Source organism: Electrona antarctica (assembly GCF_951216825.1).
Source record: "Electrona antarctica genome assembly, chromosome: 16".
Lineage (NCBI taxonomy): Eukaryota > Metazoa > Chordata > Actinopteri > Myctophiformes > Myctophidae > Electrona > Electrona antarctica.
This window is the reverse complement of record NC_136797.1, coordinates 30368568-30393829: the sequence shown is the minus strand read 5'-3', so window position 1 is coordinate 30393829 and position 25262 is coordinate 30368568. Positions and strand designations below refer to the sequence as shown.

Below are 25262 nucleotides of genomic sequence, written 5' to 3'. Positions count from 1 at the left end.
CATTTTACACTTGGTTGCATGAAAATAGCCGACCTACTGTACAAGCTCACAACGTGTCGCAGCACGACACGTTGTGAGCTTGAAGATCTGCTATCATCTGCAAGCGTAAAATCAGCCATTAGACGGCATAAAGGCAGGCCAAAATACATTTTAGTCGTCCAAATCAACTGTAGATTTAGTCGACTAAAATCTTATGATATTTATGTGACTAAGACTAAATGAAAATTATTCAAATGACTAGATGACTTAAACTAAAATCAAAATTTGCTGTCAAAAACACACACCTACAGGCTCTTCACCACGGCCGCCGTGGTCATGGACAAGCTGGCCGACATCTACAGGAAGCCCTTCACCTCCATACCTGACAGGTAGCCGTGCACATGGCTTTCAAACCTTTTTCATGTTAAAAGACCCCAAATAGGCTACAGTACACAGTACACACGCCATTTTGGAAAGAACTTGGGCCCTACTTTCTTCACACGTGAGAACACAACGGGACTTTGCAGTTTTCTCTGGCGACCAAGAGAAAAAGTGGCCTCAAAGTGTCCTTGAGTGGGTTCCAAATGGCCCCGTACAGGTCTGATAACTCTGAGAGTTACGGGTCCATTTGGTTCCATTTGTACACTATCAGTGTTACCTGTATGGGGTTCCTTGAAATTAAAACGTTTGAGAACCATTGCATGCTAAATGGAACAGAGCCTTAATTAGTATCATCGGTAACACCTGAAGCACGTGAAGCAAGTAGACACTTATTAGCCCACGGACATAGCCTGGCTCCACGCCCATTAAAAAACAATTATGAAATGAAACAAAATGAGAATTCAGGCTGAATGTCAGGCTACCGCGGACCCCGATTTGAAAAGACAGATATGGACCCCCATAAGATAAGATTTTTACGGTTCTAGCAGTGATTCTCGACCATTCTAATTTCTAGGATCCCTGGTTTGACATGCATTAGGCTTCGATTTACATATGGTAAAATAAGAGTGTACAAATGGAACCAAATGCATGGACACTCTCAGAGTTACAGACCCATAAGGGTCCATTTTGAAAATTCTTGAAAGTATGAGAACTACTGATTTAGAAGGAAGTTGTAGTATCAGCCTCAGGTCTTAATAGTTTAAGTGGTTACATTTTCTCATTTGTTTACCATTTTATATATGTCTCCATCTTTGCATTCTCTCCCTCTTGTCTCACATTCAACCATGACTGTGTTCAGCAGTAGTGGTGGAAAGTAACTAAGTACATTTACTCAAGTACTGTACTTATTTGAAAACTTAAAGTTATAGTTACTTTGTAGATTTTGATTATTATTACAAAACATACATTTACCACTTCAGACCTTATTCATTTCGGCCATTTAAAAATAGCCGATCTACAAGCTCATAATGTGTTGCAATGCGACACGTTGTGAGCTTGTAGATCTGCTATTTTCAAAAATGAAATGGGACAATCTGCATAAGGAGTAGCCTGGATCCAGTCCAAAACCTACTTTAGTCTGATAATCAGGCTACATAAGGAGTACTTTTAAGTACACTTTGAATTCCGGACTTTTACTTAACGTAACTGAGTATTTCTATATTTATATTTATATTATTATATTATAATATATTATATTTATATTATTATATTTATCCATATTTAAAAATTGATACTTTAACTTAAAGTTTAAAAAGAAATTAAGTACTTTTTCCACCACTGGACTATTCAGCTCATAACTGCGTGAACAGCTCATTCAATGTCTCCTTTCCACGTCCGCCTTCTCTCTGTCTCTGCGTCCTTTCGTCGTTCCTGTTTGTGTCCTCCTTGGACGTCCTCCTCCTGTTCCTCCTGTGATGCCTGTCCCTCTCAGTCTCAGGGTGCGGTACCACTCATCAGACCGTCTGTCCATCACCTCCCTCTGTCCCGACTACAGCCAAAAGATCACACAACTTGCTCTCAACCAGTCCAAGTAAATATCACCACTTGTGTTGTTAAAACCTGCTCCATGTCCTGCTCTACCCGGGCTACAAACCCTTGGGTCAGCAAGCGCTGACATTTCTAGTTTTTCTACTGCAGAGCTAAGATGGAAAGCCCATTTTGGGAATGTGCGTTGTGCGATATTACACTTTGCGCTTTGCACTTTGCGCTACCGTGTCCGGTCAGTGGCAGTGCAAACCCAGGGTGATTCCACCGAAATCTAACTACAGTTTTTAATCAATTTAAAGGCATTAGCCATTTTTACTCCAAGGTTTGAGACCATGGGTATACCACGTAAGGTTGCAGTGGACCCAGGTCTAAGGGGGGAGCATTACATGCTGTTAAATCTAGTAACCTGATAAAGCAGAGTCTTGTTTGTTCTTTACTCCTCTCGGTCCTATATGCTCATCTCACTCCTCGCAGGTCCTTGGAGATGATGTTTGCCTCCAATCAGGGCGGGTGGGGAAGCGACTCTCTGAGCAACAAGTCCCCCAGGCCGTGCCGGAAGTTCTCCACCCCTCCCCCGCTGGTCATCGCCCCCTCGCGCACCTCCTCGCCCGTCCACTCCCGTAAGCACTCCCTCAGCTCCCCTGTGGGCTCCAAACCGGCGTCGGCCTTGGATCTGTCCCCGGCCAACTCCCCCACCTCCACCCACTTCCCCACCTCTCCTCTCCTCTACTCTCCTCCTCCCATGTCGCCCAGGGGGGGCGCTCCATCCTCCTGGTTCTCCTCCCCTTCCCCCACCTCCACCAAAGCCCCGCTGGACCTCTCTCCAAGGTGAGAATAGTTTGGGATTTTTCATTTTGGTTTAGTTTTAGTTCGTTTCGTTTCATAATTTCTTTGTTAATTTGTTTCCAGAGTGGATTTGATAGTTTTTATCAGCTGGTGTACAGCTAAATAAATACATTAAGATTTCATATCACCCCAAAAGGCTTATAAATTGACACAAACAAGCATTTTGTTTTAGTCCGTTGTTTAAACAGACTAAACACACCATACAGTTTCAGTTCGTTATTGTACATTTGTTTTTATTCTAGTTTTTTATTTTTTTCAATTTTATTTTTTTAATTGTGTTGGTTTTGGTTAACTCTACTAACCCTTGCAGTACTCCTCCCCCCAGCTCCCCAGTAGAGCTGAGCCCCGGGCCGCAGGAGGACATGTTCATCGGCGGAGAGCTGCCGCGCATCGACGCCTTCTGTGGGAAGCTGAGACGCAGCATCCGCAGGGGTACGGGCACGGCCGGGACCCTTCGGTCACAGTTAACCTGCATCCAGACAGTCGTGTCACGAAGATGCAAGATGCAGCTAAAAGCAGGAATGCTATTGGGAAGCACCGCCCACGCTGCAAGTTGCAGTCGCGTGCAAGCTTCATTTTCCATCCACCAGCTGTTTAAAAACCAGGAAGTGACTCGTGCTCTTAGCTGCATCTTGCATCTTCGCGACTCGACTGTCTAGGAGTACCCATACACACCACTAGCTCTCAAACCTCAAAATGTATATGACCCCCAAGTTAATATGTATTTGGCCCACGGACCCCCCTCTGGAAAGGTTTTGTGCCAGGGACCCACAGAAGAGAAGATTTGTTAATTTTATTTTTAACTCAAAATTATATAAGATGAGGATTTAGTTGACTAAAATCTTAGGTCAACTAAAAGTAGACCCAAACCAAAACATTTCAGATGACTAGAATTTTATTCAGAAGACTATGACTAAAACAAAACCAATATTTGCTATCAAAATTAATACTGCGTCTCTGTCGGGTGTGAGTACAGTATGTCCAAAGCCATTACCTGCAATAGTGGTTTTGGAGTAAGTAGTATTAACTGTGTTGGATTCATTAGATTCTAATGGATCTAATATACCGGTAGTTAAATATTTATAAAACTCCCAGACAGACTTAACTACTTTCAACCTGTCATCACAATTCTGGGCATGTCATTATAAGCAGAAATAAATAACTATAAATATATAATTTTTTAGAAAATTCTGTAACAGATGTGATATGTTGTTCCCCTGAGGATAGGGACCCAAGGTTTCAAGTGGTTAAATGATTAGATATTAATAGATATTATATCTTAGATAACTGAAAAATATATATCATTTGGCCTTAGGGTGGCAGTAGAGCATAGGTCATAGTCAGTTCATCTTATAGAGTAGTGGTCCTCAGGTGGTCCCCAGCTAAATGATGGAGAGTTGGTAACCAAATGGACCCTTATTAGCTCTCTAACTCTTGAGTGTAAAATGAAACCAAATGGACCCTTATGGTTCCATTTGGTTTCATTTTACACTCCCAATAGTTAAATTATTGTTAAACATCTGCATTACATAATTTACAAGAATTCTACACAAGTAGAGACTGTAGAAGAATTGTTATTTTGATCAACGTTTGCCTGCAGTCTGTCCTATGGTACCACATCAATACAGCATGGAATTGTGGACAAAATCTTATACGACAACAACAAAATATTCTAAAGTTTTAGGTTTGAGAATAGGCTAAATCTCAATGGTGGTCCACGGATTAAATGCAGAATAAATAATGTTGAAAACCACTGGTATAGAGCAGTGGTTTCCAAATGATGTGTACACATCTAGCCTTGGTAATGGTATTCTGTGACAACAACCACACATTATTCAAACTTTAATACGTTTTTTTGGCTGTCTAATGTTTGCTGTGTAATGTTCCTGCCAGCTGTCCTGGAGTCAGGCTTCATGCCTGAGTCACCGTCCAGCACCAGTGAGTCAGGTGACATGTCCCCATGTCGCTCCCCCTCAACCCCCAGACATCTACGCTACAGGCAGGCAGGAGGTATGAACACCTCACGCACGCACGTCGCACAGATTCACACACACTCTCTCACACACACACACACACACACACACACACACACACACACACACACACACACACACACACACACACACACACACAGAGGGAGTGAAAACCAATCACAACTGAGCAGTGCCAGACCAAATCTGCCGAGGGCAATTTTGTATTTATTGCAATGGCAGCTTCCAGGCTTTCAGGCTACTTCAGACAAATATTTGTGTGATAGGATCTTTCTTATTCTTACATTAAACCCTAGGCGTCCCTATTCTGTGGAAGAGCGTTGGCCGAAAATAGCACATCTACAAGCTCCCAACGCTTATGTAGATCGGCTATTTTCCAAAATAGTGGTTTGGTGCAGAGAGAGAAAACGAGCAAACCAAGTATATAGCCAAAGGTCAAGTTCAATTCTTGGATTAATTTGCGTCACATTCTTTACATATTCCTTAAACGCACAATGAAACTTTCCCCACGTCATTCACATTATTTATTAATTTATTCATTCATTCATTCATTCATTCATTCACATGCACCTCTGTACCTCTGTACCTCTACATCAGGTGACACCTCTCGCTGTACGATGTCACCAGCCTCGGCCTTTGCCATTGCTACAGCTGCAGCCGGACACAGCAGCACTTCCCCAGGTGAGTTGATTATGGAACGTCATATCGTCCCATCCCTAAATACAATATAACATATATACGTAATTGGGGTGGTCGAATTTTGTCTCCACTCTCCCTGCTCTTCTATAGAGCACCGAAGTCTGACGTCACTTTCAGTAGAGGGCACCAACACACAGGTTCATGTATTTTTTTATTTGCATTGAAATCTCCATAGGGCGATTTTAGGTCGCTTCATATAAGAACTGTGTTTGAAAAATAAACCGACCACCCCGGCCTTTCTGTCAGGGGAGTGACTGTGCGTCGTTAATGATGTCCATTCATATTTGATACAGCCAGTTTCTGGAGAAAATGGAATGAATGTGTCCGCAAAAGCCTTGAAACTACATATGAAGGCAATGTCGCTGCTAATATACGTCACGCCCAGCTGTCAACACATTGCGTTCCTGAGATTCCTCGTTGACGTAAGCTCAGCTGGTGGTGACTCGACTCGTACTAACCACGAAACATTAAATATCAATAAAATTAAATTAAACGTAATTGACATTCAGTTTCTGTTGTGCGACGGGCAGATGCAGCCACCCGCCTACCCGGAAATGTAGTCTCTGGGTTGTTTGACTCGTTTCTAACGCTTATTTTGTTACTCTTTGGGTATATTTGTACATTTCCACCTTCAGTCGATGCTTCATATCCATATGAGTGAAAAGGCCGGAACACAGTTCTTATATGAGGCGATCTAAAATCCCCCTATGGAGATTACAATGCAAATAAAAAGTACATGAACCTGTGGACTGACGCCCTCTACTGACAGTGACGTCAGGACTTCGGTGCTCTATTGAAACAGTTAGATTGTGTCATCCCCTGAGTAAGCAGGCAGGCTCTATTAGCACAAATGGTAAAAAAAAGAAACTAGGTTCAAAATTATCCGGGTTAGAAGAGGAAAGTTACATAGTGCAGCTTTAAAAAGCAGCCAGCTAATTATATGTTATGGCTATCATGTGGGCATAAATGTTCCATTTTCTTTGCTGTTTGTCTGTACAGGTTTTAGTATTTCTGACAAGGCCTGTGACAAAGAGTTCATCATCCGTAGAGCTGCCACCAACAGAGTTCTCAACGTTCTCCGACACTGGGTGTCCAAACACTCCCAGGTGAAGTTTATACAACCATGATTACACTGGGTGTCCAAACACTCCCAGGTGAAGTTTATACAACCATGATTACACTAGGTGTCCAAACACTCCCAGGTGAAGTTTATACAACCATGATTACACTAGGTGTCCAAACACTCCCAGGTGAAGTTTATACAACCATGATTACACTAGGTGTCCAAACACTCCCAGGTGAAGTTTATACAACCATGATTACACTAGGTGTCCAAACACTCCCAGGTGAAGTTTATACAACCATGATTACACTGGGTGTCCAAACACTCCCAGGTGAAGTTTATACAACCATGAGTACACTAGGTGTCCAAACACTCCCAGGTGAAGTTTATACAACCATGATTACACTAGGTGTCCAAACACTCCCAGGTGAAGTTTATACAACCATCTCGGTCACCCTAATCAAATGGTGCCTCAACACCATTTGTGGGTCACGGTCACAGACAAACCTTTATAGGTCCGAAGGACACTTTATTTTAATTTGTTTCCCTTTAAGAACCACTATCCTAAACTGTGTGTGTGTGTGTGTGTGTGTGTGTGTGTGTGTGTGTGTGTGTGTGTGTGTGTGTGTGTGTGTGTGTGTGTGTGTGTGTGTGTGTTATGTTCTCCAGGACTTTGACATGAACAGTGATCTGAAGATAGGGGTTTTGACTTTATTAGAGGATGTACTACGAGATCCAGACTTACTGCCACAGGAAAGGAAAGCTACAACCAACATACTAAGGTATGTTGGTTGTAGTAACGCACGCACGCACACGTACACGCGCACACACGCACGCACACACGCACGCACGCACGCACGCATGCACACACGCACACACGCACAAACACACACACACAGAGTAACATTTCATGTAGTCAAACCATTTAACACTGTTTATTTTGCTCTTTAGTGCCCTTTCTCAAGAGGACCAAGACGATGCGCAACTGAAAATAGAAGACATATCACAAGTGGTTAGTATTGCAGGCTCTATTTTGATTTAATGGGACAAATACAGTAATGGACCTCACTCATAGACTGGGTGCCGTGCCGCCCTAGGATGCCTTGATGCAAGTCCAGGGATGCCTCAGAATACTTTGATAATCCATCAATGTCACTTCAGTTTAACCACTTAGACCCTCTATGCTTAGTAAAACTGACCCGAATTAAACTGTACTTGATGCGTTCTTCTTCAGCCTACAATCTCTTCACCAAAAATAACCGATCTACAAGCTCACAGCGCATCACAATGTGACGCGTTGTGAGCTTGTAGATCGTCTACTTTTTGGTGAATGTTCCCCCCAGAATAGAAATACTTGGGTTTTAGTGTTAAACACCAAGTATAATAGTTATTTTCAACCTGTCTTAATGGAAACAAATATTGTCTCCAGTTTTCCTTGTGACATACTGTATCTTTGGGGGAATATTTAGATATTTGTGTGTGTGCATGTGTGGTGCGTGTGCGTGTCACAGGTGGAGACTCCTAGGGCAGAGTGTTTTGAATCTCTGTCGGCCATAGAGATAGCAGAACAGATCACCTTGTTGGATCACCTGGTGTTTAGAAGCATCCCCTATGAGTGAGTATAGTCACCTGGTTACTAATGCACACTTTACAACACACACAGTAGTAAAGAGCCGATGAAAGGCTCAACTCTATTTTCTAAAACCTTAAAATAATTATAATTTAACACACACACACACACACACACACACACACACACACACACACACACACACACACACACACATCCCGTTGCTGTCGGGTCAACACCCTAAAAATGGTGTAGTTCACTATAAAAATCTAGCAAACACCTAGAACTCAGTAGTAACCACCAGTACAACCTAGAGCAACAACCTATATTCACTAGCAGCTGCCTGTTTTAGTCCTGTTTCTAGTTATATATTAGTAGCAGTAGTAGCATAGTAGTATTAGTAATGAATATGTGGACATTTGAGAGCTCGGACTAGGCTTACCATAATCTGATGTTATTATATCCCAGAACGAGTGGTACAGGTGAACATTTTCATAACTCCACCCGAGTCCACCGCAGCTCAGAACGTGAGCAGTGGGGTTTTGGCTCGAAAATGATTAATATTATTTTTTGGTAGACATCTGTCCTGTCGTTCATAATAACTCAAATCTTACCACAGTGTTTTGTCCCAAATGTGCCGCCGTAGTGTTTACAAGGCGACTTTCATGAAATCACGGGTGAGACTTCCGGAAGTGCGCGTCTCACAGAAACACAGTGGATAGTTTTTAGTCATTATGAATGAGAGATATCTAAAAGAAGAAAAAAAAAATATATATATATAAGCAATTTACCGCTCATGCTCTGCAGCTGCGGTGAACTTGGGATGGAGTTATGCCAATTTTTCACCTATATCACTCGTTCTTGGATATAATAACATGAGATTACGGTAAGAAAGAAATCTAGTCTGGAATTGTCCTTTAATAGTCCTAAAATATTGTCTATATAGTATACATACATTCATGAATCCACTTGCTGACCGGCTGAAAGTATTGGGCAATTGTTTTTATAGGGGTTTCTTGTGACCCTACCGTTAACATCCTATGGCTGGCAAAAATGTCAAACTTTCCTTTTGCTTTAAGTAGCATGTGACAGGGTCGTCATGATTCTGAATCCATTCCAAGCATTAGTTTTGCACAAAATACACTCCTTGGGCTAAAAACAGCCATAGACGTCATGACAAATGTGATGAGGTCAGCACATTTTGGGCAAGTGGCTCAGAATCATGAAAACCCCATAGTTTGATATGGCATATGCTACTTAAAGCAAAAGGATTTTTTTACATTCTTGCCAGCCATAGGATGTAGGGTCACAAGAAACCCCTATAAAAAAGATTGCCCAATACTAACAGCCAGTCAGCAAGTGGATTCATGAATGTATGTATATATAGACAATATTTTAGGCCAATAAAAAAGACTATATATACCAAATTTCCCACTTTAAACAAAAGAAGCCTGTGGGCTGCCGGACTATAACAGACAGTGTTGAACATGTGCTTTCTCGTAGGGAGTTCCTAGGACAGGGGTGGATGAAAGGGAACAAAACAGAGAGGACACCGTACATCATGAAGACCAGTCAGCACTTCAATGACGTGCGTCTTTTGAATTATAGCCACTGAAATCAATGTGTCCTTTAGTTCTCAAGTGGGAACCCCCAGGGGTCCTTGGGGGGGGGGGGGGGGGGGGGGGGGGCTTCCAGGGGGTCCCCAGCAAAAGCAGTTAATACAGCATCACAATCATTTCAACCGCTTTATCCATTTCTATGTTGGCTATTCAAAAATAGCAAATGTACAAGCTCACAGCACGTCATATTATGCCATACTGCGAGCTTGTACATCTGCTATTTTTCATTTTGAATTATTTTAACATTCTGGGGGGTCCCTGGAACAAAACATTTTCAGATGGGGGTCCGCGGGGCCAAATACATACCATCTGAGCAGTGGTGGAAAAAGTATTCACTGCAGTGCAGAAATATGCTGTTACAAGTAAAAGTCTCAAAATGTACTTGAGTAAAAGTACAAAATTGGTATCAAAATGTACCAAAACTAGAAAGTAGTCATTGTTCAGAATGGCCCATTTCAAGTTTTGAAATGTATAATAACCTTTTGAAAATAGCAGATCTACAAGCTCGCAATGCATCGCATTGCGACGCATTGTGAGCTTGTAGATTAGCTACCGGTATTTTTGAAAGGCCGAAATGTATATAGAGCTGAAGTGGTTACTGTATGTTTTGTAATAATAATCCAAACTACAAAGTAACTAGTAACTAAAGTTTTCAAATTAATGTAGTGGAGTAAAAGTACAATATTTAGATCTGAGATGTAGTGGAGCAGAAGTAAAAGTATAGAAATTGGGAAATACCTCAGTAAAGTACAAATACCTCCAGACTTACTTAAGTACAGTACTTAAGTACTGTACATGTACTTAGATACTTTCCAACACTGCATCTGAGCAGCCATCAGCTGCTTGCTGAGTGAAGCCTGGTCCTTCATTCTCTGCCTGTAGATCATACAGTATATGGGCAACTGGCAGCCACATGCTCCCCCCACCATCACTTAATGCGGCAGGTTAATACTGATATATTATTGATTTCAGCTGTTACAATTCCAAACATGCAAACATGACCTGCTTTAATTACTTCAGTCTATATACTGTATATGTAGCTTAATGACTATGTTGTTGTCCTTTTTTTATGTCCATTGCATTTGTATTTAGTTTATAAAGTTAACATACCTATAACTAAATGCATTTGAAATTAAATAAAAAGGTTACTTTTCAGGATTCCAATTAAAAGAATGGTGGAAATGTAGTGGCCCTCTGGAGTCAGTGTGGAAATGTAGTGGCCCTCTGGAGTCAGTGTGGAAATGTAGTGGCCGTCTCCATCGTCAAAGTTGCCTTTGCCTGTAGATGAGCAACCTGGTGGCGTCTCAGATAATGAGCCAGGCCGACGTGGGGTCCCGGGTGGCCGCCATGGAGAAGTGGCTGGCGGTGGCCGACATCTGCCGCTGTCTCAACAACTACAACGGCGTGCTGGAGATAACGTCCGCCCTCAACCGTACCGCCCTCTACAGGCTGAAGAAGACGTGGGCCAAAGTCGGCAAACAGGTTATTGGAGCTTGTATTATTAGTGTGTTGTGTTTTCTAAATATCTTTATAAAGCATTCAAATTATTACCTTTTTGGGGTTTTTTTAATAGCACAAATGTCAGCTCTACAAGCTTGTACATTGGACTTGTACATCCCCCCTCCCCCACCACCAACTTTGCACAACACTGTAACTGTAATTTACTGTATAAAATCATTAATGCATGCGTTATTTAGAAAAACAATAATAATAATGTGTGTGTGGTTAGGGTTTGCGGTCCTATGATATCATGGTAAAATGTTGTAATGAAAAACAAACCTCACAAATATTCACAAATATTTGATTAAAAAAACCTCAGCTTGTGTTTGTTGTGTGTGTTGCCTCCAGACCAAGGCTCTGATGGAAAGACTGTGTGTGTTGTTCTCTGCCTCCAGACCAAGGCTCTGATGGAAAGACTACAGAAGATCGTGTCATCAGAAGGAAGATTCAAGAACCTGAGAGAAACTCTGAAAAAGTATGCATGTGTTGGCATTTACAATAACATAGAGCTGTGGTTCTCAAACCTCTTCATGTCAAGGTCCCCCAAATTGCTATGTATTTGTCCACGGACCCCATCTGAAAAGGGTTTGTGCCAGGGACCCCCAGAAGAAAATACACAAGATACTTTAAAGGACAACTTTGGGTTTTTTCAACCATGGTTCATGTTTTAGGTTATTAGAGAAAGTAAATGATGAGGGGTATTTTATTTATTTTTTCATTTGCTGCTTTCTTTCCTTTTAGAGATTTTAGCTATTCTTGACAGGGCGGGGGCATTCGAACATGGGGCTAAATAAAATTATGGAGATTTATTTTTTTATTTTTTACTATAGTCCTATAATAGACCCAAGAAAATTACTCGTGGGCACAAAATATCACAGGATCTATGGAATGTGAAGGGGGAGGTGACAAACTGACATATTGAGCCTTCGACACACAGTATGGCATCCCCCTAGTATCCCCTTTCACATTCAGTAGATCCTGTGATCTTTTGTGGTCAGATGTAATTTCCTGGGGTCTAGTAGCACTATAGTAAATAATAATACAGTAAGCGTATTTTAGTTGGGGCATTTCTGATACTTCCGTGACCGTGGAGAGCGAAGGTCTGTCTCTCAGTGGATTTACCATCTATGAAGGTTAGTTAAATAACAAATGGAGCCCCATTCCCCCTCACACATTCACACATTTTCACGAGTTGAAAACAAATTCAGACATTCTTCCGAAAGAATTTCATGAATAAAATAAATGTAATCAAGCTCGCAGCGTGACACAAAGAGGAATAGTAAAGAGGAAAAATAATTTGTAAAACACATTTTTTGATATTACTCCTCCAGATTCTGTCCAAAGATCCCGCAAATCGTTACACAGTATCTCTATAGTCAAGTGCTCAAGACGGATCTGTCTGATATTTCATATTCCATTCCATCATGTTAATTGGCTTTCACAGTTTGCAGGATTGGCCCGTCTGGAACAAAAAGCCTCAAATCATGAACGCAGCATGCAATTTACGTGAAATCTTTCACAGACGTTCCTACTAGGCTGAAGAATATATCCCACCCTTTTCACATTGGCCTGTTAATAGCGCCACCAACAGGTGGATTTTTGCAAAACACATTTTTGGAACAAAATGCCTCAAATCATCCAATTGCCATCAAAGGCGTATGAAGAAATGGCACCCTTTTTACATTGGCCTATTATAGCACCACCAGGAGGACACAACCTGACCTGGCCTGGTGGAGACCTGTGCCTCGAGGGGCACTTTATCTAGTTAGACATGTTGTCCATCTTGTCCTCTTTGTATAGCTGTAACCCTCAGTGTGTCTCAGTCCTTATAGACATCTTGTGCTCTTTGTCCAGCTGTAACCCTCAGTGTGTGCCCTACCTGGGCATGTACCTCACCGACCTGGCCTTCATCGAGGAGGGAACGCCAAACTTCACCGAGGAGGGCCTGGTGAACTTCTCCAAGATGAGGATGGTACACAAACAAAGATGTTCACTAAACTAAACATACAATACACGGCACGTTCCTGTGCTTTGCAAGGACTCCACAGTGTCACTGCTTTCAAATGCACCACGCACACGCACACACACGCACGCACACACACACACACACACACACACACACACACACACACACACACACACTTTCTTTCTTTTTTACAAAAAATCATGAAAATAGCAACAAAAAGATTATTTTTGAGTAACAGACATTGCACAATGATGTCTATAACAGGGCTTTATGTACTGTAGTTAATTGTCTTTATTATTTGATTTGTTTGTTTGTTTTTAGATTTCTCATATAATCCGTGAGATTCGTCAGTTCCAGCAAGCAGCTTACAGGATAGAGCATCAACCCAAGGTAAGGTTGCCACTTTTACTCCTTTGTACTTTTCTGTCATGTGAAGTAGTGTTTCTCAAGGTGAGGTCTGAGGTCCCCCCAGGGGCCCTTTGATGGGGTCGCTAGCTATTCAAATTAATAAATGATATGGAGTTGGAACAACAGATGTTCCACAGGTTCCTGCAGGGGGGTTGAGTCACACAACCCCCTCCCCAAAGACTCCAGGGTCGGCTACCGCCCCGGAACCTACGCCCCATTCCATTCCTTAATTTCTTCATTCAATAAAATCCCTTAAACTTTCTCAATGGTGTGTTCATTCCGACTAGTGAATGATTGTTGAGAGCAAAATGGACTCTTACAGGTCTCTATGTAAGTCTCTGAGTGTGTATGAACAGAACCAAATCCATGTGTGCATACATAGTATTTTACAATGTCGTCATGTGTGAGTCAGGAGAGGGTAGGATCCAAATGCAAGACGTCAAGAGCAGCTTCCTAATGTTCATTAAAGCACCAACACAGGAAACACAAGTGGCACTAAGAGATGACACAATAATACACCGGGACGATGATGAATACACGAAGATGAAGCTACGGCACAACGGACTGGTGAGAAGAAACAGCAGAACAGAAACTAAGGAAAACAGGACACAGTAGCCAGTAGGACAAGACTACAATATAAAGGCAAACAAATGTAAAGCACACCTAACTAAAACTAAGAAATACATTACTTCAAAATCAAAGGAACACATATAGTAAACACTATAACAAAGATACAAGGAACAATAGAACAACAAACAACATGGAGACAGAACACATTTTTGAATGAAAAGTGATATTAAAAATGAAGGTAATTCTCATGAACCCCTTATACCTCACCATCCATATTCTGTGGTAAAACACTCACAGAAAGTAGCAGATCTACAAGCTCTACATGCACGTTCCATGTTTCATGTATGAAAAGGTCGCGAATACAAGCGGCCAAAATGAGTTTTCTTCGACGGGTGCCTGGCATCTCCCTTAGAGATAGGGTGAGAAGTTCAGTCACACGAGAGAGACTCGGAGTAGAACCGCTGCTCCTTCGCCTGGAAAGGAGCCAGCTGAGGTGGTTCGGGCATCTGGTTAGGATGCCTCTCGGGCGCCTCCTCGATGCACGTCCCACTGGGAGGAGACCCCGGGGCAGACCAAGGCGCAGTTGGAGGAAAAACATCGACTCACTGGCCTTGGAACGTCTCGGAATCCCCCAGGAGGAAGTCACTAATGTTGCTCTGGAGAGGGAAGTCTGGAGCACTCTGGTGGAGCTGTTGCCCCCGCGACCCGACTACGGATAAGCGGCTCATTAATTGCCAATGAATTAATTGTCATTTCAGGTGACTCAGTACCTGCTGGATAAGACGCTGGTGCTGGATGAAGACTCCCTGTATGAGCTGTCTCTGGAGATTGAACCACGGGTCCCCCCTGGATGACAGACACACACACACACACACACACACACACACACACACACACACACACACACACACACACACACACACACACACACACACACAGGGGCTATTATTTTGTACAGTATCAAGCATCAACATATTTACTGAATTCTCAGGGGGAAATGTGCCTTTTTTCAGATGAACATCTAATGTGTGTCTATTCAGGAAAGACACTGTGCTTTCATTGGAACAACTAAGAAAGTGTAAAACTGTTCCATATGTGGCTAATTTGTTCACCATAGAACTATGCATCACTAGCCTGGCTAATAAGCCAGACTCAAATCACACTGTCGTGTGGTATTTGAGTCTGGAGATGCTGTGTATGGATCTTGTTTCCCGGGGGGAAAGGTCTCAATCATTGAACGTCAATGTACCAAAGCCCGCCCATATTGCATACCGTGTCCCGATTGGCCACACCAGTTCTCTGGTGTAGGAAATGGGTGTACAATTGAGCCTCTCCAGACCGTAATCCGCCAGGCTAATGCATCACTGCAGAGTCAGTCAGTGATCAAAACAACTGAGGCACTAGAGAACCAACCAGCTGCTGCTATCCTACTGAAAATACCTCAGTCTGAATGATTCCCCCAGAAGCAAAGATTTGAGGTAAAAAAAAAGAAGCATAACATTAAAACATTTACACATTTTTAAGAAACAAAAACAGATCTACAAGCTCTTCGTGCGGCATGAAGGCACGACACACTATGACTATGAGCTTGTATATCTGCTATTTTTGAATGGCTAAAATTTAAAATGACAGAGATGCTTTCCTAGTTTTTAACGGGTTAATAGTATTATTATTATTCCCCCTTATATCTTACAAAACAAGCTGCTTACCATCTGTTTTGTTGTTGATGCTTACATTATATGACATGCAGGCATGGACTTTTATGGCTTGGCTTACGTTCATTATTAGAGTCGTTAAGAATCGCCAAGATGGAAGTGTTTTTTTTTAGTTAACTTCTGTGTCAATTTCATGCACAATATTGTCTTTTGTAAAATAGTATTTTTTTGTACTCAAAACATCCTAGATTTCAATAATGATATGTATGCTTTTAAAGGGGAATTGGTTTCTGCCAAGATATAATACTATTGATACTTTGACTACAGCTGAATATATTTTATCTATGTGTGTGTAATAGTAAGTTGTTCCCCATCAATGTGGTCTTTAAAAAACACACACACGCACGCGCGCGCGCACACACACACACACACACACACACACACAGACACACACACTGTACACATTACGGTAATAGCAAAATTGTAAATACTTTGCACAAATTATTTGTACTGAACGTTTGAACTATAGGTTTTTATAGTGTAAATTTACCAAGTTTTCTGTTTTCTGCAGATAACTGTTATCCACATGATTCAACTTTCACTGAGAAATCTAAGTAGCTATAGTTTTATTAGATGTACATTCCTTTTGGTACAATCCTGATGTCAGGAATATTTGAAGTCAAAATGTGCTAATAATAGTATGTAATGCTTTTATACACTAGTACAATCTACTTTGTTATACCTTTTATTGTTTGTATTTCTTCCACACATTTCCCCACAAAATGTACAATTATCTAAGGTCCAGAGTTATATATTAAAGCAATTTAAAGATGGAGTGCCACAATCTTTTTTCTGTTTCCATGTGTCTATACTTCATTAAGATAGTAGATGAGATAGCCTCCAAACACAGTCGCATCAGGCATACAGCCGGCGGAACGGTCTCAGCCTGGTATTAAACGTAACATCAGTAAACTATCAGCCAGGTGCAGATATGGTTTGACCCAAAACAAATTGCAACAAAAGGTTTCTCAATGGGTTATTGTAGTATCAGGTGTACTTAAACAGTAAGACGCCCTAAGGGCGAGAAGCATCAGCCTGGGTGACGGCAGACTGCTGGGCGATGGCATGGGGGGTCAGATCAACATATGGAATGAATTCTGTACTGGCCATATATGGTATGGAGCTTGTCTTGAGTGTACAGGGTTTGATGAGGGATAGTTAGCATCCGAATTAGAATAGAATAATAGTGTGTACAAATGGACCCGTATAAAGGGTCCATTTGCATGCCAACCTGGGGGTCCTTGAAATCTACTGCTCACTTTAATGACATATTAGCATAACAGAACAGCACATATAGCACATTTATATATATACTTAAAAAAAACACAAAGGTCTCCACCTTTGCAGTCATTTTCCTCAGCCACTCCTTTCATAAGTGTCTGTTCCTTCTTAGAGATCTGCTTCACAGCCGTGTCTGTCCTGCTGCAGTTCAGTTGGTAATAATACAGTAGTTCTCTATTCTCCTGCTGGGTCTCACTGAGCACATTCCTGTGCTCGGCTTCCTCTCCTACCTGAACAAAGGCAGCCTACCCCGTTCTTCTGTTCCACCGCCTGGAACTTGTTCTATGCCGTTTTTGTCATGTCTGCCAGTTCCCACCTGATGTGGTGTGGGAGATCCGACTTCTCCAGATTGTGCTGAATGACTGATAGCTTGCATAACGTCGTCAGGGTTGGACTTAAGTCTAAGATGTACAGGTCATCGACCGTGTGGTACCCTCCAAAGATGATGATATGATCTCCCACCATGCAACAGCACATTCTAGACATCCATGCGCAAGGGCCTTTCCCCTTGGGCTCAACCTTCGTCCAACAGAAGGTCTCGGGGTTGAATTTCCACAGATCATTAAAGAACCGGCACAAGTGGTGGCCACCAAATACATACAGCTCTCCCTTGTAGACGAAGGCCGCATGACCCTTGTGTGCTGGTAAAACCTGTTTAAGCGGCGTGTTCAGCCAGGTGTTGGTCTCTGTGTCAAACACTCTGATGTTATTGATTTGCTCCTCGTCCCCTCGGCCCCCGAACACAAACATCTTTGTCCCGATGATGGTGGCAGAGTGATACAACGAAGCGGGTGGCGGAGTGCCTCTGGCGTTGAGGAAAGACCAGACCATCGTGGTGGTGTCTAGCTTGTAGATGTCATTAGAGTGTCCAGTCAGCGTGTTGAGTCCTCCAAAGACGTACATGACCTTCCCCAGGACACAGGCCGAGTGGCCGCTCCTCTCCTCCGGAACGGTCCCGGAAATCTGGGGCATTGACCAGCCGTGGGTGTTGACGTCGAACGCGAAAAGGATGTTGCTCGTCCTGGAGTAAGTGATCCCGCCCCAGATGTAGGCGAAGTTGTCGATCAGCACGGCCGTGTGGCGCCAGCGCCACACAGGCTCTCCTCGTCCAGCGGTCGTCACCGAGGGCAACTTGGTCCAGCGCAGGGACACCGTGTTGAAGATGTGGACGTCAATCTGACCCATGTAGGACATGGAGTTGCCGCTGCTGTCGCACCCTCCGAACGAGTACACCCTGTGCCCCACTGCCACCGCAGCATGGTTGAACCTCACCGGCCCTCCTTTCAGGTGTACCGTCCAGCACAACATCTCACACACAAGATCGTTCGGGTATCGCTCTGTAAAAAACAATGGAGCACCCCCACACACACCGCCTCACTTTATAATGTCGTGGCAGCAGGAACGTCACAGGAAACTCGGCCAATCTGTAAAGCCGATGCTTTGAAGGTTGGCCAATCAGGGAAGCCGATGCCTGTTGATTTCACTAACAATGGCGAATTGATCACCATAGATCACCCACGGCACAGGCAGGCTCTGGAAAACCAGTTTCTCACTTTAGCGTCCGGGGATCACCAGAGGTCCAAATTGACTCTGCATTTATATGATTTTTAAAAAGATGTTTCTATAGGCTTTGTGTAGCTTAATGGGTCTAGAGAACAAGTAAGTCAGTGCATTCAAGGTTTGTAAATGTGAATGTGAAAACAATACAGCAATGCATTGATATTAAAATATGTATGTAGTATTATTAAAAGCATTTTAATACTTTACCTTGGGTGAAATGTTAACTGTGCAACATTCACTTGTTGTGTACTTTGACTAAAGGGGTTACTGAGTTTTTGAGGGGCACTAGCCCCTCCCAATGCATGGTTTTTCGAAATTACGTCATGTGGCAGCCGAGACTTTTAATGTTTGTTAGAGCTTAATTATTAATTCCCCGTTGCCAGCCAAGTCTATGGACTTTAATGTTTGTTTAGGGCAGGTATGCATCTGTAATGTTTTGCCAGCCAAGTCTATGGACTTTAATGTTTGTTTTAGGGCAGTAAATGACAACGTAAGATGTCATCTCGCTGATACAAATAATGTAAATACATTACATTGTAATACATTTATTTCATTCTTCACGGACATGAAAACTTGAACATGCCCCCAAAACTCTGGGCAACCCTCACTTCACACCAGTGCGATCTGTAGTAGTGTGAGGGATGTTATAGGTGATGAGTTCCAAGATTCCTCATAGGCTACTGTAGTACAAGTCATCTTGTATAGCTGGAAAAAAATCACACCCGGAGGAGCGTTCTTATCATCATCATCTCAATCCAGCCAATCAGAATTTGCGTCTTCACCTTTGTCTTCAATGTTTGTGTTACGCAATATTTGTGTTTACACACACACTAAAAGCTGGACCTAAATGTGAGCCTGGTCTCCTGTGTTTCAAGTTGCAGAGTAACATTGGGGTCGATCCTTCAGCCATTCTCAGGGTGGATATCTGACTGTTCTATGGGTGGTCAGTCACTGTTCATGAATGGGTAAGGCAAGGATCTTCCAAACAACTTAGTTTGAACTGAGACACTGGCCAATGTGGTCCTTGCTTCTGGGAAGGCGAGTCATCAAGACGTGCGCTTACCAGTTCAGTGAATCACAACCATACCACTCCCTTGCCCAGTCTATGGTCAACACCTGACCTCTGCCATCATGACTGCTTTGGGTTTGTTCAGGGAATATGTCCCTTAGGAACATTTTCCATTGACCATAATAATAAAATGATTGATGGTTTGGACACACAATCAAATCTCACATGAGGACCAAATCCATCTGGTTGAAATGCAGTGGTACAAGCGCACAAGTCACTTTTGTAACAAGTTGTGAGCTTGTAGATCTGCTATTTTTGACGACGACCTCCAGTGTTCTCAAACTGACCTAACAACTGTTATGATATCGTCTAATCTCCCTGTGCCCAAACATAGTCCCCCGGATTACAGTGCATCCTGTTACGATCTCTATGAAACCTGAACCACATGTGGGACAGATATATTCAGCTTGAGGTTCACTTATATACGAGGGAACCTCAAGCTGAATATACGAGGGAACAGCAACAGTCTCCATTGTAAACAAAAGAAGATGGACCAGTAACGATAGTAACGAAACAGCAGGCTGACATCAGCAGACAGGACAAGCCTTTTATACACAGCAGTGCTAATGGGACGCAGGTGAAAACAATCAACATGTGTATCACATGACACAGATGAGAGGCCACATGACTGGAGATCACATGAAGTAAACAAAAGCACATGGTGGCAGAAAAGGAGGGAAGAAAAACATGGTGAAAACAATTGTGATTCTCAAACAATACAATCTTTAGGCTACCGGTATATCTTTTTTTATTTAACTTATATATATCTATATCTCTATCAGCACCCCCTGGAGGAGAAAGACCGCACCGCATCCTCAGGCAGGAGGATGAGGAGGGATACAATATCATTACTTGCAAGCAGAGCGTGCACTGTGGTCTGCTGGTTATTACTTAAGTACTGTGGTCTGCTGGTTATTACTTAAGTACTGTGGTCTGCTGGTTATTACTTAAGTAGCCTACTGTGGTCTGCTGGTTATTTAAGTACTGTGGTCGGCTGGATCAAAAGTGGTATGTATGGTATGCGTGGTTATAATTGACTGTTGATGGTGACGTAATTAAGATATGTTTCAATGTTGGGTGGGTAAAAGGTAAAGTATGTATGTATGTATGTATGTACTGTATGTATGTATGTTGGTAAGAATGGTGGTCCCTTATTGGCTGTTGACGGTGAGTCGGTGACGTAACTAAGGTACGCTTCAAGGTAGCCAGGTATATAGAGGGGGTGAACGTACGTTCATAGAGGTCGGCAGTACTTGCGCGCTCTGCTTGCGCACAACTAGGCCATGTATGGCCTACTACTACAAGTTGGCACCTCGACAGAGTGCATTTCTAGTTTATGCTGCAGCATCACTGCAAAATATATCATTACTAAAATACTATGTAGAATCATGACATCTACAACAAACGGGTTACGCATTCGCATTTCTGTCTTAAAGTAAAATTCGGAGGTATTTGTAGTACAGTATTTCCAATACTTTTACTTCTAGGCCATGAGGCCCAACGTCAAACCATCAAAGCCCTGTCCAGTGTTGCTGAAAGAGAAAGCCAGTGACTCGGGATCAGGAGGAGAGACAACAGCTCGGCTCCGAAATGACACCTAAGTCCAAGATGACATCAAGGGGAGTGAGGTGTAGAAGGGGATAAGGCAGAGGGGGGCACACCTGGGGCGCCAGCCAGGTGTTGTGGGCCTAGTCAATGAAACACCCTAGATGGAGGGCACCCAGCTGACGATCCCAATGAAACCCTTAGCCCCTTCCACCCCAACCCTGTGAGGACTTTATCACGTCCACCCACGTTTCTGAAGGTATAAACGGATCGTAACACCCAGTCCCATTCAGGTATGCGGTCAGGCGCACACTTGGCTCAGGGAGGAAGACGCCCCTGCCATGCAGAATCCATGACACTTTTCAAAATCAATCAAAATTTGCTGTCAAAATCAACACTAGATGTTTTTATCAGTGGTGGAAAAAGTACTCAAATGTTTTACTTCAGTAAAAGTATCAATACTGCAATATAGAAATACTCTGTTAGAAGTAAAAGTCCAGAATTAAAAATGCACTTGAGGTAAAACAGTATTGGTACTTAAAGTGCCAAATGCAGTAGCTACTCATTATGCAGAATGTATCATTTCAAGTTTAGCAGATCTACAAATTATTTGAAACATTTGTAAAACATTTGAGTATTTTTTCCACCACTGATAAAAACAATGCCAATAATATTGTTACTGTACCTTAGTACTCTGACAATGAATATCCCAACAGGTGATCGCCCTTGTCAGTTCAAAGTACTGACATTTTCAGTTTGAACTGACAAGGTCGATCACCTGTTGTTTCTCCATTTTAATGGAGAAACGTCTTGGCTGTTGTAATATACTATACAGTTTGTCTGTTCCAACACAGGAGTATGTGTGTGTGTGTGTGTGTGTGTGTGTGTGTGTGTGTGTGTGTGTGTGTGTGTGTGTGTGTGTGTGTGTGTGTGTGTGTGTGTGTGTGTGTGTGTGTGTGTGTGTGTGTGTGTGCATGCGCGCGTGTGTGTGTGTGTAGGTCAAACAGGACAGTGGCATGGGATAGGCCTCTTAGTGGTCATGGGTCTGCAGGACTGTCACTTCATTGGTTTATGATTGAGATTCTTGATTGGCCCAAGGTCTAATCTAGGCCTAATCCCCTGGTACAGCCTGGACCAACAGTTCATCCACTCTTCCTACCGAGGAGGGATTGCAACTTTCCAACAGGACAGGTACTGTAATGCTTTTACTTTCTCTCTCTCTCTCTATTCCTTTAACAATGTACTTCATACAGTACACATTCATACAGTACACCTTTGGATTTGAAGTACTGCATGCACAAATCTTATATAGCAACAGCAAAGTAGTACCAATTTGTCTGATTTTTCACTTCTAAAGCCAGATTTATTCTTAGTCGCAGGGCGGTGTCACGCAAGACATAGCAGTATGCATCACAAGATATAGGCGACATCTGCTATTTCTGACGCGACAGAGTGGCCTACAAATTGCATAAAGTGCTGCTGATCATAGGATTGCTTTGACTTATATCTGAGTTTAGAACCTTATCAGGGGTAGAAATATTAGATGCAAGTTAGCTACTGCAAGTTAGCGAGTGAATAAGATCCCATTAAATGATCTTAGGAGTTGTTCTTTGTTAATATTTTCATTGAAGACATTTCATGTCAGTGGTACTTGTTTTAGATACTGTAGATCGTAAATATAAGATTACTTTCTTTTCATTTGTTTGTTACATTTGATAGGCAGGGTATAGACAAGATAGAATTGTATTGTACTCCTTCCTAAGTGTAAAGGGCCACATTTTGAATGTTTCAGTATTATATGATTCAGATGTTTTGCCTAATAAGCATTTAGTCTGCATTTAGCACCAGCTGACACCCCCCCCCCCCCCCCCACACACCCTCCCCCAAATCTGTTGAATCACTTTATAGTGAAAAGGATTAGATCCTAATTACAATAGATTGCTTGCACCCTCTGTACCCCGCAAGAGTTAAGGTCATATGATCAGAGAGGAGAAGGTGTGTGTGCGTGTGTATGTGTGTGTGTGTGTGTGGGGGGGGGGGGGGGTTGCTTTATCCAGGTCGGCGCAGAAGGTGGGAGCTTGTTGTAATCCCAGCCATAAAGCCATCTAATCCGCGGTGTCGCTTACCGGCGTAAGACTTGTTCAGAGACCAGAGCGCCAGACCAGTCGTAATCCATTATGGCAAGAATGTCACACTGTCCTCTTGTCTTCCACCAGTCTACTCTATGTCATGCTTCCCTTTCCCGCTGGAAGACGATACACTATACAGCTGTGCTTCTCAAACGGCATTAATTCATTCATCTCAAGGACCTTGAAAGGAGTTTCATATAGGCATTAGGCCACGGACCTACAATTTTCAATCTCTGGGACCACACAATCTATGCTGTAAAATCCTAACTCTGAGAGTGTACAAATTACAGTCCCGTAACTCTTCAAGGACCTCCTGTGGATCCCCAGACCCCAGTTTGAGGACCACTGCTATACAGAACTCTATATAGTATACAAATTTTTTGACATTAGTTCATTACTTCCTTCCATCAAGTTGACTTGACGCTACGTGCGGTTTGTCTATCATTCAAGTTGCCCTTCCCCTATTTTTAGTTTGTCTCTCTGTCTTTTCCAGAGAGTCTGTCTGACCGGTCCAGAATGTTTGTGGGGGGAACATGACATGAACATAATTTGGCACAGAATCCTGGCAGTAGACCTCTCCAACAGTATCCTATAAATAATACCAGCACGTACGATATGACAGGCACTACTAGAGCTCCAGGATCATGACTATAAGTCATTAAAGGGTGTTGTATTGGATTGGACTCATTGAAGTAACAGCAGTGCATAAGAGCAGGCATAGAGATCTAGTCAATATTCTCCCTTAAAAACCTATGTTGGATTGTAAGTAAATACCGGTAAACCAGACAAAATGGCAGACAGCCTTGGATAACCCTGCACTGTGTTGGCTGCTGTGTGTGTCAGTGCTGCTGAGCAAGGCGAACAGGAGTAGACTTCTCCTCTATGTGAAGCAGGGGGTGTGGCCAGACTTCTTTGACTGGGGTGGGGTGGTGAGGCACTGACTTATGCAAGGGTGGCATGAAGTTCAACCACTTAAACCCTTAGTAGTCTTAGGGAAACGGAACTGATCGAGTCACAGCGGTAGACTCACCAAATCTCTTCGCCAAAAATAGCCGATCTTCAAGCTAGAATGCTAGATAGATCATTTAATATGATCATTTATTGACATAAAATGGTAAATAAACCTACCAATCACAACACAACTGAGGGGCAACATGCAAATATGAAACTTCCATTGCAGATTGAAGTATAAAAGTTTGGTTATAAGTTAGGCCTATGTGGTCAGGTACAGTGTAGTGACTGTAGTCTCACATTCCCTACCAGGATGTACAGCTCAACAGGACACATGTCAGTGCTTTGCAGCACAGCTAGGGTCCTGGCCCGGTACAATATGAGTTATGGATTGCAGCATTTAAGACACAGTTCCATGAAACTATAGTTTTAGATGAAAACTAATACCCTGCCCAGTGACAATGAGGGATTTCAGATCGTGCATGCTCTGAAATCAATATGCAAAACGTATGTTTTAATTCATTTAATAGGACATTGTCACAGGGCAGTCCGTGCCCTATAGAGACTAACATGGACAGTGCACACACCCACGCACGCACGCACGCACGCACGCACGCACGCCCGCACACACGCACGCACGCACGCGCGCACACACACACACACACACACACACACACACACACACACACACACACACACATTTTGTATTATCTGTAATAGTATCTGGATGAATTCCTGAACATGGACATTGCAATGATTGTTGGTCACTTCTCTGGCAATCCTCCTGTTGATTGGGATGTGCCAAGAGGGGTGATTGTTCCTGTTCTTGTAGTTCTATTTGTAAATGTGTGGTGATCGAGGCCTGAAATATG

General features: G+C 42.7%; 2 protein-coding genes across 2 annotated transcripts in view; one reads left to right on the top strand and one right to left on the bottom strand.

Moving 5' to 3' along the window:
- LOC306939213 (ras-specific guanine nucleotide-releasing factor 2-like) overlaps positions 1-15138 on the top strand; it is a gene marked incomplete at its 5' end in the record, with an annotated part of 31542 nt that extends 16404 nt beyond the window's left edge. Inside the window, 16 exons of the mRNA XM_079523753.1 lie at positions 291-368; positions 1859-1951; positions 2383-2736; positions 3065-3186; positions 4648-4764; positions 5343-5426; positions 6444-6550; positions 7177-7289; positions 7459-7519; positions 8019-8122; positions 9581-9665; positions 10981-11178; positions 11592-11671; positions 13051-13168; positions 13484-13552; positions 14899-15138. Of these exons, the coding sequence (XP_079379879.1) occupies positions 291-368; positions 1859-1951; positions 2383-2736; positions 3065-3186; positions 4648-4764; positions 5343-5426; positions 6444-6550; positions 7177-7289; positions 7459-7519; positions 8019-8122; positions 9581-9665; positions 10981-11178; positions 11592-11671; positions 13051-13168; positions 13484-13552; positions 14899-14994 (1879 nt within the window). The 3' untranslated portion in view covers positions 14995-15138. The remainder of the gene's footprint in view (positions 1-290; positions 369-1858; positions 1952-2382; positions 2737-3064; positions 3187-4647; positions 4765-5342; positions 5427-6443; positions 6551-7176; positions 7290-7458; positions 7520-8018; positions 8123-9580; positions 9666-10980; positions 11179-11591; positions 11672-13050; positions 13169-13483; positions 13553-14898) is intronic.
- Positions 15139-17418: 2280 nt separating this feature from the next.
- On the bottom strand, positions 17419-18444 carry LOC306939400 (kelch domain-containing protein 3-like; the record flags this gene model as incomplete). Its single annotated transcript, XM_079523989.1, has 1 exon — positions 17419-18444. The coding sequence occupies one exon, from the start codon at positions 18442-18444 to the stop codon at positions 17419-17421; it is 1026 nt and encodes a 341-aa protein (XP_079380115.1).
- Between the last annotated feature and the right edge of the window lie 6818 nt (positions 18445-25262).